General features: G+C 43.0%; 1 protein-coding gene across 26 annotated transcripts in view; it reads left to right on the top strand.

The window, feature by feature from the left end:
* The window catches only part of pleca (plectin a), a 74,834-nt gene that overhangs the window by 31,987 nt on the left and 22,899 nt on the right, over nt 1-19,948 (top strand). For 9 of the 26 annotated variants that reach the window (XM_058047991.1, XM_058047998.1, XM_058047997.1 and 6 more), the window contains 12 exons: nt 7,548-7,609; nt 10,144-10,158; nt 12,806-12,895; nt 13,136-13,171; nt 14,420-14,497; nt 14,584-14,676; nt 17,153-17,319; nt 18,228-18,343; nt 18,416-18,522; nt 18,623-18,742; nt 18,819-18,914; nt 19,574-19,701. In XM_058047991.1, the coding sequence (XP_057903974.1) occupies nt 7,548-7,609; nt 10,144-10,158; nt 12,806-12,895; nt 13,136-13,171; nt 14,420-14,497; nt 14,584-14,676; nt 17,153-17,319; nt 18,228-18,343; nt 18,416-18,522; nt 18,623-18,742; nt 18,819-18,914; nt 19,574-19,701 (1,108 nt within the window). Of the gene's footprint in view, nt 1-1,556; nt 3,303-3,518; nt 3,536-5,297; nt 6,758-7,547; nt 7,610-10,143; nt 10,159-12,805; nt 12,896-13,135; nt 13,172-14,419; nt 14,498-14,583; nt 14,677-17,152; nt 17,320-18,227; nt 18,344-18,415; nt 18,523-18,622; nt 18,743-18,818; nt 18,915-19,573; nt 19,702-19,948 lie in introns of those variants that run through there. The other 17 variants (XM_058047992.1, XM_058048002.1, XM_058048014.1 and 14 more) reach the window with 11 other exon arrangements.

The following is a 19,948-nucleotide window of genomic DNA, read 5'->3' as shown; positions in this document are numbered from 1 at the left end:
CAATAACAAGAAAGACTTTTTTTTTAATGACTTTCTCAGGGTTTGTTTGATTGGTTGTTGGACAAGAGACAGACAGAAGAACAACAAGAACAGCAGTTAGCAATGTTAGCCATTAGCTTTGAGAGAGGAGAGTTGCTATTTATGGAGCAGGAAAAGGTTACACCACTATACCATGTTATTGCATATGATGCACAGCAATATTATTCTTCATTTAATTATCGTTATTTGTATTTTTAAAATTTTTATTTACATTTTAAAACTAAAAATAACAATAAATAAATATAATATAATTATTATAATATAATAATAATTCATTCATTCATTCAATTTCTACGGCTTATCCTCACAAAGGTCAGGTGATCTTATGTTATCTAATCTAATCCTAACACAACACAACAAAGACTTTTTTCATACGTCATTTTTTTTAGTATTCTTTCATTTGAAATCATGACTAAAAGACATCAAGAGGAAAAAATCCCCAAAGAAGCAAAATCCACGTCTAAACTAGGTGTGCACCTAAAAAGAGTGCTGTTGTTTTTTTATGTAATGAGTCCACACAAAGGGAGAGGTTATCATTCTGCACATTTCGTATCATAACAACATCCGCTTCCTGTAAGCCAGGCCTGCTGCCCGCACACCAACCCAGATCCAGGTATCTTTGACTGCTCCATGACAAATATCACCTAGCAAGCGTATGGGTGCCTTCTGTCAATACAGGACTATTTGCATTGCGGGAGGTATCGTATTTCAGCCCCCACGGCACCGTCACGTGACAAAGCAACACCCTGCACGCGCAATGAGATGATCTAGCGTCTGAATTTGATAGCGTCGATAGCTCGCGCCTGCAGGCCATGATGATAATTGTGGAGAACATATGTTCTTTGCTTGGCTTTGCATGAAAGATGGAGTCCTACCTACAGCAAGGTGCCTTTGACACAGTGGGACGGGCCAAAGAAGGCGCTTTAAAAAAAGCTGGCCGAGCGCCGCGTGCGGCTAAACTTGACCCTGGCAACCATGGAGGGTTTGTCTCCTGGACACCGTCACAACAAAACTGAAGCTGCCAGCGTCTCCTTCAAGGAGGACACGCGATTGTTCTAAATGTCCTTCATGCAAAAGTGACTGGGATGGAATAGAGACTTTTCCAGACCACCAAACGTGAAAGCGGTGTAAAATTATACTGAACAAGACGACAAACTAGACAAAATATGCATAGAAAAAAATCACAATTTTTTGAGAGTAACGTAATATTGTGTAGGAAAATAACATCGTTTGAGGAGCATAACGTTGCAATAATAAAGAAAGACATTATTTTGTTTGAGGTTAGAACTACAGTGAAAATAAGTTGTCATTTATGTATTAAAAGTTATATTATGGGAATAATATTTTGAAAAAATAGTTTGCAAAAATATGACAATAAATTTAAATGATTAAGATATTAAGATTTTTTTAAGATATTAAAATTATTAAGATTAATAACATATGCCTTTATTCGTCCAGAACCAGTTAAACAGTACAAAACAAACAATATAAAAATAAACAATACAAATAACCTAAAAAGTATGAACAAAAAAAACAATTTTACCCAGGATTATATACAAATACAGTTTGCAAGATTAAATGTATGACCAGTATATACATGAAGACATCTTGCTAGTGAATTAAATATGAGGCATTATGAATATTTTACTTAGAACTTAATATATTACGAGTAGCATACAGTTATTTTGTTTTCATTTGTAATAATGTAATGTAATAATGCAATAACTTCACAACAAAGTTGTCATTTTTGGAGAATTTGGCTCGGGAAAAAGTCAGCCGTTCATGAAAATCAAGTCAGAATATTATGATGATAAATTCATCATTACCAGAAGAAAAAAAATATTTTTTGAAGTCCTAATATGAGAACCAAAATTGTAAGTGTTGGACAATTAGACAAGATGATTTACAAAGATAATTGAATAAGAAAGTTGAAACATTTTGGAGGAAAACAGCAAAACTAAGGAGCAAAGTTGCCATATAGTACTAATGTGCATGCTTTTGCATCCTTTCATTTTTCACCATGGACCTCGCTGGGATAAGTTTGGACACCTCCCTGCACGGGTGTGTGTACCATCGTCCTATACGCCGCCGAGTATTGGTGACCACAAGAGTTACATTGTCTGACTTCCAGCATCAAGGCTCCAATGAGCATAACACAGTCCCGGTGCACCATTATTCCAAAAAGATGAAGTACACCATAATACGCCATGTGCATCTTGCATGGAGTATCCAGTGGGCGAGCCACACCCAGATCCACACCGCATCGAATGGCGGCGGTGCGGCAGTGACTCACTCGTTCCGCTGCCTTCCTCTTTGCTAATAACAGGCTTGGCCGGGAGAGCAGCACACTTTCCCTGCTACTTCATAGCCGCCATCATGCGACCTGGACTGCAGCAGGCCACTAAAGTGTTAAAATGTAAAGCGAGTCGCCGCTAACTTGGGGCGAGCTTGTATTTTCAAAATAAAATGACCACCAGCAGTAGATTGGCTCAGCATCATAAATGACTGGGTGGATACATCATGGTGGTCACATGCTGTATGAAAGTCAGTAGTTATAATTGAGCAGCCATAATTCACATACTGTATCTTCATTTTAGAAGAAGCACGGCTAACTAAAACAAATGAAACAGTGGATTCTTTCAAGGGTCCTCCCACGTCTGGTCCCCGTGTGAGAGGTCCTCCTCCTCAGTGAAGGGCATTACTGAGGAGCACGAAGACCACAATAGTTCCTTCAGTGTGCGTGTGGAGGTTATTTATGACACACAGCTGTTGCCAACATGGCGGACAGGAGGCTGAATGGAGACGCTCCCGTAAGAGTACTAGCAGTGAAACTATAGTGTGTGTAATGGGGGATCTGGGTGTGTTACGCAAGAGGAGGGAGGTCCAGATGTCCCCCCTGGAGCCAAAAAAAAAGTCTCGGGAGCGCTCATGTGTCCGTGCGTAAATGGGAGCTTTTTACGCACGAACGCTGTAGAGTGGGCCGGGCTTGACTGCAACTGGAACCCACCCAGAAAATTTCTCCGCCTCCTCCGTGGACCTCGAAGAGCGACAAAACCTGTAGCGAGGGCGCCAAATCTCCGCGCTTTGTGCCCCTTTTGAGCGCGCCGTCATGGCTCGTGTGGACGAGGAGATGGCCACCGCCGCTCCCCCCGCCCTCCTCGGCAGCCGAGTGTGTGGACTCGCGTACCGGAGGACGAATTACATCCACGAAATGAGCTGCGTGGAGGTGGGCTCGCACCTTTACAGCCGCATGTGCTGCGCAGGTACGTTGGCTTGCCCTCAGGCGGAGGGGGAGGAGCTTATGGCTTATCGCTTGACGCGGCCCCGCCCACCTGACTGGAGTCACGGGGAACGTGACGTCACGAAGGCTAATTAGCGCAATGGCCGCATTTTTGGTGTGATTTCCTCATCCGACCTGGCAGCAGGATGATGTCTGTGGTGTTGTGACGTCACGACACTTTGTTTACACCACAGACACACGTGGCTTTATAGCTGAGTGAGCTAACCTCATAGCTAACTTCATAGCTGAGTGAGCTAACCTCATAGCTAACTTTATAGCTGAGTGAGCTAACCTCATAGCTAACTTCATAGCTGAGTGAGCTAACCTCATAGCTAACTTTATAGCTGAGTGAGCTAACCTCATAGCTAACTTTATAGCTGAGTGAGCTAACCTCATAGCTAACTTTATAGCTGAGTGAGCTAACCTCATAGCTAACTTTATAGCTGAGTGAGCTAACCCCATAGCTAACTTTATAGCTGAGTGAGCTAACCTCATAGCTAACTTTATAGCTGAGTGAGCTAACCTCATAGCTAACTTCATAGCTGAGTGAGCTAACTTCATAGCTAACTTCATAGCTGAGTGAGCTAACCTCATAGCTAACTTCATAGCTGAGTGAGCTAACTTCATAGCTAACTTTATAGCTGAGTGAGCTAACTTCATAGCTAACTTTATAGCTGAGTGAGCTAACCTCATAGCTAACTTTATAGCTGAGTGAGCTAACCTCATAGCTAACTTTACAGCTGAGTGAGCTAACTTCATAGCTAACTCTATAGCTGAGTGAGCTAACTTCATAGCTAACTTTATAGCTGAGTGAGCTAACCTCATTGCTAACTTTATAGCTGAGTGAGCTAACCTCATAGCTAACTTTATAGCTGAGTGAGCTAACCTCATAGCTAACTTTATAGCTGAGTGAGCTAACTTCATAGCTAACTCTATAGCTGAGTGAGCTAACTTCAATTCTTAAATGATAAAATCCACTTCTCAGATCAGTCATGTTCGTTATTTACCATCACAGTCTTGTGTTTTGTACATATTTGCGTTTTTTCCGAACTAAGTGTTGCTGCTGTGTTGCCATGGCAACCGCCCTCACAAACTGCTAATTATGCACAAACACTGACAGTGCCCCTCCTTGTCCCCGAGTAACCTTGAACTCGTTGATCCAGTAGGATTTTGCACAGAAACTAAAGTGTTGAATAGAAAAGTTCGAGGAAGTCATTGGGCGAAGGCGTCACTTGTCATTGCAGGTTTACACCGCTAGAGGGAGACAAACCTCACTGAAAGACGAAGCCCTATACTGTATGTTGATTTGTAATTATTCACTTTTTTTTATGAATCATTATTTTGTTTGTTTTATTGTATCAATCGCATCTATTTTAAGAAAAATAATTATGTGTTAAAATATATCATTTACCACCACAAAAAGGGTCCTATGGAGCCATCGTGGGCTGGGCTTGCTGGACTCGTTAGCACATTCTTTACTAACCTGGCAGATAAAAGCCAACATGACGAAAAGATGCACTAGGATGTTGTCTTATCAAGTTAATTTTTCATCCGCTTATCTTGAAGTAGCACATTCCACATGCGTTAACAATAACAATCCTCGCCGTGTGCTTCATTGCAGCTTGGCTCTGCATGCCCCATAATGCCTGGGGGCGAGGGGAGGGGGAGGGATCTGGTGGGCGGCTTCCATTGGGTGAACTGATACCTGGCTGGCGCTGGTTGACATTCTTGTCCTCCCGGTGGTGGACACGCATGCTTTCACTTGCACAAGCGACTTTTACTAGCTTGGAGCGTTTTATTGGTGTGTAAAGTGGCTGCTCCCCCTGTCTGGGGAGATTGGGGGTGGGGGCGTGCCCTCGGATGGAATGCATCGTTGAAATGAAAAATGGTACACTTGATGCAAAATGAGACATCCTTGAAGTCTGTGCTTTCCTGCACTTAGCTATCAGGGGGTGGGTCAAGGTGGGTCTGGGGTCGGGCGGAGGAGGAACCGCACCTCTCCTGTCCCGACAAGCCTCCTCCACGTGGAAGCATCCTAAGAATCCGTTTGTTGGGTCTTTGATGAGTGAGGTGTCTCATTGAGGAATGTACGTGTTATTTCTGGAGTGAAAGTTTCCCAAATTCCAGCACACGTTGGCTGCCTCGGCTTTGCGGTGTTTGGTGCTGCAGTCTGGGTTTGGTTTGGTCCATCTTGTACATCGGAGGCTTTGATGGAAGACTGGGACTCAGACATGGAAAACAGATTGTTTCAAATGAAGTGCAGGCGTTCCTAATTGCTACTCGACTACTTGGTTCTGGTCCTGGTTTTGTTCATTGTTTTTTCCTCTTTTTCCATTTCAACAGTTGTTTGTGGTTTTTAAGGAAAGCTATTATGTAACGTTTCTTTTGGATTTTCCTTCAAATGTACAAGAGAAAACCTGATTCATGCTAAAATGTAATTCACTCACCCTTAACCTGAGCCACACAGTAGCCTTTGGGGTATTTTTGCTAATCTCTCAAATTTGATTTGTGCCTTTGCTCTTGGCCCACGATTCCTTAGATCTTCTTAGGAATCTTGGAAGCATTTTTTGTACGTACGAATTTGCTAACAAACTGTGATGGCGTCTTTGCTGGAGACGCATCGAGACACGGATTCTTCCTTTGCCCTTGACCCATAGTACTTCTTTCAATCTTCTTGGGAGAAGAGTATTTTTTGAAGTATTTTTTCACAGTCCTAACAAATGAAGAAACTGCAATTAAAACATCATGTCCACAATCTTATGTTGAAGCCTCTACACTTGTTGGGGCTTCTTGGGAATCGTACTTGTTGGCACAGTCCTGCTACCAAATGTGATGAAAGCAATACCCTTGTTGGAGGAGGTCAAAGAGCGGCGCTCAAGATCCTCACTAAAATTGTACGGATACTTCATACGGCGTTTGGAAGTCATGCTCCGCCCCTCTTCAATGTTTTGGTGGAAATCAGTCGATTAGTTTCTTGCATAATCCCAACGCTGATGGGAGGTGGAGGTGACGCTAGCGCTGCTCGACGTGGCCGTCAGGATGGACGCAGGAACAGAGGTCAGAGGTCTTGTCTTGGGTGGTCTTTGAGGACTTGGCGGGTTTTTTCAGGGTGTGGTCGCACCTCAACGAGGAGGCTCTCCTCTCTGTGGTGGTGAGTGACACGCTCGCCTGCAGGCAGAGGTTTTTTTTTTTGCGTGGCAGTGGAACGCCAGCGAGCGCGTGGAGGGAGAGGGAAGCAGTCAGGAAGCCACTGTAGGAACACTCCCACTCCTTCAAGTCCTCACTTCTCCTTCCCGCTGTAAGACTTGCAATTTGGCGTCGGCATGGCGACAGAGCAGAGATTCCGACAGTACTCCTCTGACAGTTTGAGCAGTGACGGCGTCTTCATGGAGGACTCTCCCTACCAGGGGATGCTCAAACCCACCGACTACAGGAAAGGTAGACTTTGGTGTTGGGCTCTGATCAGGCCACGCCCCCTTTATATGTCTGTCACGACCTTTCCTCTTTGAATTGGTCAGCACGGAGGAAGAGAAACAACCATGGATGCATGCAGACTGAACTTGATTTGATTTTGATTAGCTGAGGAGGCGTTCAAGGACCTGACTGATAAAGTGTGATTTGAGTGTAACTGTTGCATCATCCAGCACCAACGTGGAGGCGTGATGTCCTTAAAGTGTCCTGGCAGCCTCGTGCGCCCCTTCTTTGGCTGTCCACTTGTCTCAGCGTAGCATTTATGCACAGAACGTGACGTCCGTCGTGCTGAATTGTGTCGCCAAGCGTGGCGGTGCAACACGGTGCACTTGGCGGGGTGTTTGTTCGGTACGATGCGTCGCCTCAGCAGCCGTGTTGAGGAATGTGAGTCCTGCAAGGTGAAACATGTTCCTGCACACGTCATAACAACATGCAGGATGACAGACGTTCTTCACTTTACCCCCGCTGACACTTTTTTATCCTTCATTGTCTTTTCAAACAACATTAAGGGGCGCTGCTGACCTTTCGGACGCACTGGAGCGCTCTTGAACACACCACCAAACATTGGGGATTTGTTTTTGTTTTCATTCAACTTTTTGTGTGTCTTTCAAAACAACAATTACTACAATATTGAATACAAAAACTATTAAATCATTATTATTTTCTTTAATATTTTTTTAATCAAATAAAGAAATTTATATTTTTATTTTTATTTTTTAGATATTTAAATCTTTTGTCTTTTCTTGCTTCTCTACAGATGAGCGGGACCGAGTCCAGAAGAAGACCTTCACCAAATGGGTCAACAAGCACCTGGTGAAGGTACGAGCACCCAAACCAAAAAAAGTACCGCCAGCGTGTACTTTTACATTAGAGCACATTAGATAGCACATATCCGATCCAGCTCTTTTCTGGAGGACATCAAAACAAAGCAACTACAGGACTGAAATCTATTTGTGGTGATGTTGGGATAGCCGATGTTACGGTCGGCCATGGCGTGTCTGTGATGTCATTTTTATAGACACAAAACATGAAAAGCAGAACAAATATGGGTAGAAATAAACACAAAACAATCGGCGAGCCGAATCTGGCCCCCGAGCCTAAAGTTTGACACGTGTGTAATACATATTTCCGGCCCGCCTCTTAAAGCTACAGTGTTACATTTTGTGGAGCGCGTCCTCCGTCTTCCGTGTGTTTGATGATGCCCAAGCACATATTAGTTTGACTCCATTTGGGCTCTGCAGGGTAATAAGCACAGCCTTGAAGAGCCCTGCCTGCACGTACTTTAGTCTTCAAGGTCAAAATGACACCAATGGATCTCTAAAAGAGGGGCAACGCGGCTTGGCGTCGTAGTGCACGTCAGTGATTTGCTTCATTATCCACAATATGTGGACCATTGATAGGAATATCAATGATTTCACTGTCTTACGAGGGAAGAACAAAGCGTCAAGGATCTTGTGACTGTCTCAAGATCACCAGAAGACGCTAGCATACTGCAAATTAGTCAAATAAAAGGTCATGTTGTCGTTTTGCTGTAGCAACCATAACCCACATGTGACTGCATTGTCATATCAGGTTCAACCACACGGACGACTGCGGGGAGTTAAATCTGTAGGGGTGTCCAAAGTGCAGCCCAGGGGCCGTTTGCAACTCCTAGCACATTCTAAAAATGTCACCTGACAAGAAAAAAACACAGCAAAATGTGAAAACATTTTACAAGAATAAATTAGGACTGTAATTTTACAACCGCAAATAAAATTTGTAAAAGTATGAAAAAAGTTGAAACATTAAAGAAAACGGGGAAGGGGGGACGCAAAGAGTGAAGTAATAATGGGCTTTTTCACCATATATGACAAAGCTGAGATGCATATGATTACATTTAACTTGTTCGCATATCTTAACATATCCACATTCAAGTTACCCTATCGGCAGGTTCACCGAGCTCCCAATCTCATTGCACATCACTGAAGCCATTCCATGCGAGCCTAGAGAGCCCTTTCCCAGCTGTTGACAGTAATATTCACTTTTTGCTTCTTGTTAGTCGGTATGAAATTATGAAAAAAGTGCAACTTATAGTGTGGACATGATGGTGTATATACAGTACAGTACAGTACAGTACAGTACAGTACAGTACAGTGTATACTGTATTGTTTTGTGTTGGTTATTGCAATATAATAAGGTATTGTACAGGTGTGCCTGTGATGTGCGTCCTGTGATAGCATCACGCAGAGCACTCAGTGCACGGGGTGTGTTCATAACACACGTTGTCTGCCTTCGTGGAAACGAGACGCTGCGGAAGATGACTAACTCTCAGGTTTTCTCATGCGAAGAGGAACAAAGCCGATTGTTTCTCCATCAGGGCCGTGTGACTGACCAAGGACACACCGGGCACTTTGCTGCTCGACTTCTGCTAGTTATGGAAGGGACCAAAAGGCCGGTTATTGGACTGCCTATAATGCCGAATAATGACAAGGCAGGAATGTCCAAAGTGCGGCCCTGGGGGCCATTTTTTGCTCGCAGCCCGTTTGAATATTGCTGTGTGTATTTGCCAGACGGCCACCATAGTTTTATCATCTTTATCATCATTTTTCCAAACTTTTTCCAGCGAGGGCCACACTGTGAAATATGAAGGGATGCGACTTTGCCACTGATGTTTGTAAAGCAACACAAACAAACAAAGTAGACATGCTAACAAGTTCATATATTTCAATGCATCTCAGCTTTGTCATACAGGTGAAAAAGTGTATTATTCGTACCAACTTACATCTTAGCGCTTGCTTTCTATTTTTGCTGTCTTTCTATCCTTTCCAAATTTTTTTCTTTTCGGAACATTTCTACTTTATTCTCAGCTTTGCCATAAACATTTCCAAAAATGACAGCTTGATTTAGTTTTGTTTGTAATGATATTTCAACTTCACAAACAAAAAATATTTCGACTCTATGCTACCAAATTGACATTATTTTCCCTCCTAATATTACAAGATTATTCTGGATAAATTGCGTCTTTTTTTCTTGTTAGAATTGGACTTTTTCTCTTAATATTTTGACTTCATTCTCGTACAATATAATCTTTTTACTTCAACTATTTCAACTCTGTTCTTGTATACATTTTTTATCCTTGAGTTTTGATTTTGCCATAACTTTATTCTTGTAACTTGTAACTATTCTTGTAAAAATCACAACTTTGTTGGCTGTTTTGTTTCTCATAATATTACAATTTTAAATTTCATACACCTTTTTTTTCTTCAAAAGTCAAAATCCAAAACCAGCGTCTGCATACTTTCATTTTTCAATCTTTTCTCATCACCGTCCGTCTTCCTTCCATCCTCCACACCCGTCCCGTCTTTCCCTGCCAGCACTGGAAGGCCGAGGTAGGTTCTTGTCTGCATTCCACCTTCTTATTTAAGCGTGCCAACCTGCTACTCACTCTCTGGCGTCAATGTTTGACCAACGTGTGCAAGCCTTTCTAAAATAAACATTCACTGCTCCTCCACCTCATTTCATCATTGACACATCCAAGGTTACGTTTAGGAAAAGGACAAGTGGAGCAGGAATCATATCCTACATCAGGGGTGTCCAAAGTGGCACGTAAGTTGTTTTCTGGCATGTTGTAAAAATATCATTATTTCATGTATATTTTATAGAATCTAAATATATCAAACAATATATACAATAATCTCTTTATGGTTTCAGACCCCACCGTGATTGGTGAATTTCCACAATATAAATCCAATATTATAGATATAGATAGAATATTAAACTTTTACAAACTTTGTTTTTTTTTACTATTAGAGCCCTCTCGACATGAAATAACATCCCTATAGCCAGATTTACACTCTATTGCCCAGTATAATAGACACAATGAGTAGGGATGTCCGATAATTATATTGACAAAGTATATTTTCCCAATCATGAAAAAGGATATTTCAAAAGTGCTGTATACAATATGTACATACGTATGTGTTGATTCCGCCACAGGCGATATGTCATGTTACACATATGGTATTGGCTGACATCGCTATCGGAAATTGAGAGTTGGACAATATCGTTTTTTGACAAAAAAGCCCATATGGGACATCCCTAATGATAAGAGAAAATAAGAGATGTATAGTTATTATTAGCAGCTTCAAGGCCTGGTGGTGCCGTCAAATGGTTCTAAAATATAAAATATAAATATCCACAACGCCTCATAATTTTCCTCATAATTTTGTTCCAAAAACTGTGCATTACCTGCTGACTTGAAACAGTTGGAAACATACGTAGTTGGTGAGAGCGAGTTCCACGACCCGGCTGTTTTTGGGGATGTAGGAGTAAAGACGACACTGGGTGTTGGACTCGGGAATGTTGACGACGTAGGGGTGACGGAGTTGTAGGCATCGTTGCTTCAGCAGGCAGGATCCGTGCTCTTTCAATGATATCGATTGTTTGGGTTTCTGCACAGGACTTCCTGCAGCGGCTATTGTCTCATCAATGTAACATTGCTGACACCTGGTGGTCAGTGTAGAATACTACATATCATCAGTGTCCTTCAGTGTGTTTTCTGAATGCCTTACACAGACGCCATCCAAATCTTAAGACCAGTCGATAAATTGCTAGAATATGTATTTTGCACATTCAGACCTTAATGAGCTTTTATGTAGAACTGCAATACCCAAAAGCAAGAAGGGGGACTTGGACAAAAAACATTTGGAACTTAAATCTAAAAAATAATAAAAGGTTATTTTTCACCTGATCAAAAGTTTAAGACCGTAAGCTATAAAAGCCAAAATCTGCTTCAAAATGGTCATTTTCTGTCAGGCATTGACACGGTCATGCCCTCCTGATGGCTTTCTCTTCTTCAACGCGGTGGCATGGTGGAGCTGCCGAAGCTGCCGAAGCCGGGCCTCTGGCAGCGTGCCATGGCTGCTGAGCTTGGACGCAGTGAGACGCTCATTCCACCTTTTTGGAAGATCCTCAACATTACGGAACAAAAAAAGTCAAGTGATACACCCCAAAAAATGACAATGATCCAATGGGCTGTCTGTCAAGACACGGGGCGGTCCTGGACCCATATGAAGGCCCTTACTGGTGCCGACTGCAGCAAAATAACCATCAGATGCCATCAAAAAACAAAAAGGAATTCAAAGACCTGGTCTCCTTAATGCCACAAAACTGCCCGTTTAGTCTTTGGAAGGGAGCATCAAACATGGGACATTGAAAGGTGGACAAATGTTTGATTCTCTGATGAGAAAAAATGTAACCTTGGCGGTCCGGATGGCTTCCAAAGTCACTGGCATGACAAGGAGGGGGGGGTCTGTCATGAGCCAGGGTGCTTTTTTTTCATTCAGTAGAACACCGGAGCTTCGTGTGGTGCAGGGTTGTCAAACGGTGGACAAGCATCCCTCATAACCGAGGACAACGCTGAAGTTCATGATGCTGGCTTGACTAAGGACTGCTTCTTCTCTCTTGGACCATCCCTCATGTTCCCCCGATTGACATCCCATGGAGAACATTTGGGGATGGATGGCAAGGGAAGTTGACAGATCGTTGATGTCCTTGTTGAAGACCAACGTTCCCAGCGCTCGCATCAAGCATGCCCAAAGCCATTTTTTTAACAAGAATGGTGGAGCTACTCATTGCCGACTTTTTTTTCTTTTGCTTTGGGGAGTCTTTGGCCATTTTTGGAGCGATGGTCTTCAACTTTTCATCAGCTGATTCAACTATTTCATGATATACAGTATTTTATATATCAGCTATTTCACTTCAATTGGTGTTTCCAATAAAAATCCCACTCCCCCTTCTTGTTTTTGCATATCGTAGCTGCACTTAAAACCTCATCAAGATCCAAGTAGTAGTATTTGATGTAGTATTTGAAGTATGTTTATTATTGTGCTTGTAGTTTGCTGTGCTGCATCATGCTGGGACATGTTTCTAATGTTGACCATCCTCATCATGCAAATATATGCAAATACTACTACTAGTACTACTACTACTGTTACTATGAGTACTACTGATAATAGTAGTAATGTTGTGTTTTAGGCCCAGCGACACGTCAGCGACCTGTATGAGGATCTTCGAGATGGACACAACCTCATCTCCCTGCTGGAGGTGCTCTCTGGAGAGACGCTGGTGAGAAGCTACCTTTCACTTTCGTGCCCCCCCCTCCCTCCACCGACCCCCCCCCCCCCCCCCCCGCGCTTCATGTGCTGTCTTCTTCTTCTATTGTTGTTGACTTGTGTTGCACGCACGGACTAATTGTCATTCTCGGCTGCCATCTTGAGTCATGTTTGCCGTCTGCTGACCTTTGACCTAACCCCCCCCCCCCCCGACCCTGTGCCTTCCTCTCTTGTGATGTTCTTGTCATGCTAGCCGAGGGAACGTGACCTAGTGAGGAACGTGCGGTTGGTGAGTGGTGTGTGCACCGCCTGCCTGCAGCATGTGTCCACGCCCCCACCCCAGGCCCCCTGAAACGACCCCCCCGCCACATCAAACATGAAGTGATGAGGGATTATTATTATTGCCACCTTATTTGTGTTTATTATTCAGTTACATTTATATTTGTTGATGACAAACGATAATACTGCTAATACAATCTACATGGAAGAAATTATTCATAAAATAATTCAACTTAAATAATACATTGACACATATTTCATTCAAATTATCTAAAAAATATGTAATAAAAAAATTACTAAAAATTTAAATAATTCATCATTATTATTTGTTTTAAAAAGTAAAATACAAATTTATTGAAAATTAAACTATTTCTTTTTTAATGACACAATGGAATGATGATGATGATGTTTATACAAAATTAATAAAAATATACTTCATACAAGTTTGAATATTTTGACTTGATGACAAAGTAAATATGTATACAGTATATTAGGGATGTCCAATATTGACAATAAGACCAATACGCCGATATTGTCAATTTCCAATACCGATCATCCGATACTGATATACTGTATGTAACATGACATAATATTTGAAACAGTATCTGTTTTCATGATCGGCAAAAAATGCGATACTAATCGGGCTGCTAAATATAGATACAGATAATTATTGGACATCCCGAATTAGTTCCAAAAAAATTAAATATAATATGCATTTAAAATTTACAATGTACTTATTTAGGAAAGCATATGGTGTATACAAAATAAAATAAAATCAACAATAATAATAAAATAGCAATTACATGCGTGAAAACAATACAGAATTAAAAAAAAAAAAATTGTGTTACCATAAGACAAATGCAAACTCGCTTAAGTCTCACTGTACGTTAGCAATCATTGGAATGAAAGCAAGAAAAAGCAACATATTGGTCTGCATGTGACATACTTCCATGCTGCATCAAACATGTTTAGGCTGGAGCCCCCCCCCCCCCCCCCCCCAAGTGTCAGGAATGACATCGTGTATCCTTACAGTGGTTTCAAGTCGTGCCTCTATAAAAGTTGATTGCGCTTATGACCGATGCATGATGATAAACCGGAGCCCAGGTTGTTCTCGGGGAGGAAGCTTGAAATTTCTCACGTCCATCATCATCATCATCATCATCACCAACACCTGCAACCTGCAGATGTCATGCAGGCTCGCCTTTTCAAGTCAGTTGATGTTTTTTTTTTAACCTTTATGTTCTCCGGTGTCTTGCAGCCGCGGGAGAAAGGTCGCATGCGCTTCCACAAGCTCCAGAATGTTCAGATCGCTCTGGACTTCCTCAAGCACCGACAGGTTCTTATTTCATTTCATTTAAAGATGATTTCTCTCTCATCTTGCTTCATCGATTGGTTACAAAATGATACTTGTGGCTTCTGAAGGTCAAACTGGTCAACATCAGGAATGATGATATCGCCGACGGAAACCCCAAGTTGACTCTGGGCCTCATTTGGACCATCATCCTTCACTTCCAGGTAGGTCTTTGGTAACGCTGCAATGATTTTTACATTAGCCACGTATACATTGAGGCAAATATTCCAATTGCATTGGGTTTATTTGCTCAAAGGGAAAGAATTGAACCTTTGATTACACCTCATTCCAAAAGAAAAATGAACATATTATTCATTCATCCCAGCTGTCTTTGGGCGAGAGGCGGGGTCCACCCTGGACTGGTCGCCAGCCAATCACAGGGCACATATAGACAAACAACCATTCACACTCACATTCATACCTATGGACAATTTGGAGTGGCCAATTAACCTAGCATGTTTTTGGAATGTGGGAGGAAACCGGAGTACTCGGAGAAAACCCACGCATGCACGGGGAGAACATGCAAACTCCACACAGAGATGCCCGAGGGTGGAATTGAACCCTGGTCTCCTAGCTGTGAGGTCTGCGCGCTAACCCCTAGACCACCGTGCCGCCCCATATTATATTATTCATTCATTCATTCATTCATTCATTTTCTACCGCTTTTTCCTCACGAGGGTCGCGGGGGGTGCTGGAGCCTATCCCAGCTGTCTTCGGGCGAGAGGCGGGGTACACCCTGGACTGGTCGCCAGCCAATCCAGGGCACATATAGACAAACAACCATTCACACTCACATTCATACCTATGGACAATTTGGAGTGGCCAATTAACCTAGCATGTTTTTGGAATGTGGGAGGAAACCGGAGTACCCGGAGAAAACCCACGCATGCACGGGGAGAACATGCAAACTCCACACAGAGATGGCCGAGGGTGGAATTGAACCCTGGTCTCCTAGCTGTGAGGTCTGCGCGCTAACCCCTAGACCACCGTGCCGCCCCATATTATATTATATTATATTATATTATATTATATTATATTATATTATATTATATTATATTATATTATATTATATTATATTATATTATATTATATTATATTATATTATATTATATTATATTATATTATATTATATTATATTATATTATATTATATTATATTATATTATATTATATTATAAATATGTATGCAAGCAGCATTGTCTATTGTGGTTGATTATAGCGGCGCATGTAGACAAGAGATTGGAATATTCCTTTCCCCGTGTAAACCTGGCTATTCTAATATTTTGACCATCTTCGATTCCAGCAAAAGACTTTTAAAGAGCACTCATTTGTCAGAACATTTCTTGTGAATGAAAATGCAGCTTTGGAAATGTTGCGCGTACAGCGGCGGGAGTCCACATGATGTTTCCACGCTAGCTCCAACGGGTGTAACGGTCGCATTGGGACGCGGGGATTGTTTTCCTGTGTGATTCACTGCCCCCCTCGGGAAAGCCAAGGGGGCAAAGATGTGGGTGTGATGGCCTTAAAGCGCGGTGGGAACGACCCAAACCACCACCAGCATCTTTACAGAGCTTAGATTTCATTTCAAGACCAAAAACAACCAACAAATGTTTTAGTGGATGAAAAGAAGGAAGTGGATGCTCTTTCAAGAAAAAGGGTGGAGGGCTAATTTCCATTCAGCGTCTGAATCACACTTTGTCAGGGTTTCCCCTTTATTTAGAAATGTGCCTTCCTCCACCCTTTCCTGCAAAAAAAAAACCCAAACTGAAAGTTTACATGAGTCATGAACACAATGGCAAACATATGCAGCATTAGTAAGAACGTCAATTTATCTTTTGCTTATTTTCTATATTTCTATAATAAAATGTTGTTATAGTAAATTGAATTGATTCAATTTTTTATTTCTTTTATTTCACTTTTCATTGTATTTTTATTTATTTACATTTAATTTTATTATACTTTTATTTTGCTCTATTTCTATATTTAATTGAATTCAATTGAATTCAATGCAAGTGTGAAAAGTTCTTTGAGAATTCTAACCTGTACAACTATACTGAAAAATAAAGATTGTATTTCTATAGCAGAAGTCTGGTAGTTAAGTAGTTAAGGTGTCTCTAGTAGTTTGGACCTGTCCTGATCTTTAGTAGTAGCAAAACAAGCTGTAATAAAAAGAAAAAGACAAAAGGTGATTTCCTGACATTGTTGCAGTGTCCCCTGCTGCTTATGTGGTAAAACCCCACCCATGTGGCATGTCACGATGCCTAAAACAAACACCCAGGACCCTGCACGGGTTTCACGGGCACATGTAATGACCAACAGTAGTAGTAGATGACTTTTTCATTTTCAGTGTCTGTTGCTGTGAGTCATTCATTTGGGAGGAAATATTTGGGAATTAGCTTGTGGAAGTCCTGGGGAAACATTCCTTTTGAAAAAAACTTGATGAATGACTCATTGCTCAGGACTTTTGTTGTGTGTCTGTTTGTGTTAGACTGACTTTCACCGAGCTTTAGAAAGTGACTCATGTCAATTTTGGGGGGGAAATGTGGGCAGATGACTCCACAAATGGAAAAGAACCATCACGAGTGGAGTCACTTCATTAGGTACAACTGCACTCACGCCTGCCCCCCCCCCCCCCCTGCAGATCTCTGACATTCAGGTGAACGGCCAGTCGGACGACATGACGGCCAAGGAGCGCCTGCTGCTGTGGTCCCAGCGGATGGTGGAGGGCTACCAGGGTCTTCGCTGCGACAACTTCACCAGCAGCTGGCGGGACGGCAAGCTCTTCAACGCCATCATACACAAACACAGGTGACCCCTTCACTGCTTAGCAGAGCTCGCCTTCCGACGCTTGAGGCGTTCAAGGACCGCGGGATATCATCTCCGCCTGGAGTGATTGTCGGGTTTCATGGCAGGGCACTCTCAAGCTGATCCGGGACCGTTTACATACTGGAAGATGAACTTTGACTTTCTTGGTTGTCCACAAGTGTAAAAAGAAGTTAAGCACTTGAATAGTAAGATGTTGCAAAAAAGGAATTCATATATGACATTTTGTGTAATTTCACAAATAGAAGAAGTCAATAACAATTGAAGAGAAGCTTTATTCGTACCTTATACCTGACAGCAGTCATGTGTAAGAGTGCTATATTTAGTCACATGTGCACAAATAGTTGTGTTTTTTTGGGTGTAGTCCCGCCCAAAGTCTGAATCTGGCATCCTCCTGGTTTGGTGTTGCATCACACGGATGAAGTGGCACCCACTCCTGGTAGATCCTTTGGAGGAAGACGAGTGTCTGCGGAGCTTCGGTGAAGCTAGCAATAACTTTTTTGTGCCGCCATGTTGAGGAGGTTACGCTCAAAGAGAAATCGGAAGAGCGAAGAGGCTGTGGTGGAGACCCAGGCGGGCTCGGAATCAGGTGGTCCCGATGGAGGCGTGATCCACCTGAGCAGGGACAGACTGTCCTACAGACGGGCCTGCTACCTGGAGGAAGACTGGAGCGTGCTCACGTAGATGTCTTTTAGTCCTCTGAGATGTTCCGTGCTTGTGCTCGCATGCTATCAGACTTGGCTTATCAAGTCTTTGGGGAATTTCAAGCTTTTGCGGTCTTGCCCACGCGTGTTCCGTCTCGTTCCTGTCCTCCAGACAAACTAACAAAAACTAACACTTGACAGCCTTCATGCTTTAAGACAGTTGCTTCAACTTCAAACGTTGCTTAACAGGCCCACCCTCATCGACATGGACCAAGTGGGCCGCCAGAGCAACCAGCAGAACCTGGAGCAGGCCTTCAGCGTGGCCGAGCGCGAGCTGGGCGTCACCAGGTTGCTGGACCCCGAAGGTGAGGAGGCAGAGGCGTAGGACGCCGCCTGCCAGGAAAATCATCAAACAATGACATCATCTTTGCTTCCAGATGTGGACGTGCCACATCCTGACGAGAAATCCATCATCACGTACGTCTCCTCGCTTTATGACGTCATGCCGCGGGTGCCGGACGCTCAGGACGGCGTCAAAGCCAACGTAAGTCCTCCAGTTCTGTTATGGTGGGGTACCTCTAGGGGCGGGCTTCTAGACAGGAACGTAGATCGACACGATGTTAGCGCCAAGTGTTGTCGTGTAGGAGCTGGAGCTGCGCTGGCAGGAGTACTACGAGCTGGTCACGATGCTCCTGCAGTGGATCCGACACCACGTCCTCGTGTTCGAGGAGCGCAAGTTTCCCACCAGCTACGAGGAGATCGAGGTACCCGGTGGCCGCCGCTGTCGCTTGTGTCTTATCCAGGAAGTACACTTGACCCCTGGCCGCCGTCCTCCTACAGGTTCTGTGGCGTCAGTTCCTCAAGTTTAAGGAGACGGAGCTCCCTGCCAAGGAGGCGGACAAAAACCGATCCAAACACATCTTCAAGTCCTTCGAGGTAAGTGGCATCGATGGCATCCTCATTTGCATAATGATTGCCATTTTTATGGCAGCAAATAACTCAGCAAAAAATGATGACAGAAGACAGACGACACCAGGACCCCGAAAAAGGACCCACCGCTCGTTGAGAAGAGCCGTACAGTCTTCTATCAGGGTCCAATAAGGCTAGAAATAGTCCATAGATTTAGCACTTTTATGGAAAAGAAATTTGACATTATTACTGCTTTTAAAAATAACATACCTTTTCTTTAATATTTCAATTTTTATTCAATTTTTTTAATTAAAAATGATTAAAATGACATTATTGTTCCTCATAATATTAAAAGTTTATTCTTGTTAAATCCAACTTTTTTGTCTGAATATATGATATGAATATATGACATATATTCTATTTAAATTCCATCTTGTAAGACTGCCATAATAGTGGGACTTTTGAATTATATGTCCAATTTTTTTTTAGTTTGAAAACTCCTAAAATTTAGCAACAAAGCAGCTATGTCAGCAACACTGAGCCCTCTTGCTACATCTTCTTGCTCTGTTAAGAAGCAGAGGGAGATGCCGTCTGCTGTACTGAGTTGTATTGACAAGCGCCATTCGGAGGTCATCATGGGTGAAGGGTGAACAGGAAGCGCCAAATGTGGGTGTGTGTGTCTGCAGGGTGCGGTCCAGGCAGGCCACGTCAAGGTGCCGCCAGGCTGCCACCCGTTGGACGTGGAAAAGGAATGGGGTCGGCTGCACGTGGCCATCTTGGAGCGGGAGCGACTCCTGAGGATGGAGTTCGAGAGGCAAGTCCACCCCCCCCCCCCCCCCCCCCCCCCAGCCCCCCATTAATAAAAAAAAATTCAGGGATGACATAAATCGGATAAAGGAGTCATGAGGTTGGTACAGTGTGACCGCCGGCATGACTCATCTCCATGTTGGCACTAAAACCAAGCCGAGGAGGTCGGAAAGGGGAAACTCATGACACGGTTGCCATTGGCGCCACAGCAGCCGTCCAACAACAACATGATGATGTTTGCACATAGAATCACA

The sequence above is a fragment of the Doryrhamphus excisus genome, chromosome 14 (genome assembly GCF_030265055.1).
Source record: "Doryrhamphus excisus isolate RoL2022-K1 chromosome 14, RoL_Dexc_1.0, whole genome shotgun sequence".
Taxonomy (NCBI): Eukaryota; Metazoa; Chordata; class Actinopteri; order Syngnathiformes; family Syngnathidae; genus Doryrhamphus; species Doryrhamphus excisus.
The sequence above is the reverse complement of the archived record's forward strand: the minus strand, read 5'-3'. Positions and strand labels throughout refer to the sequence as shown.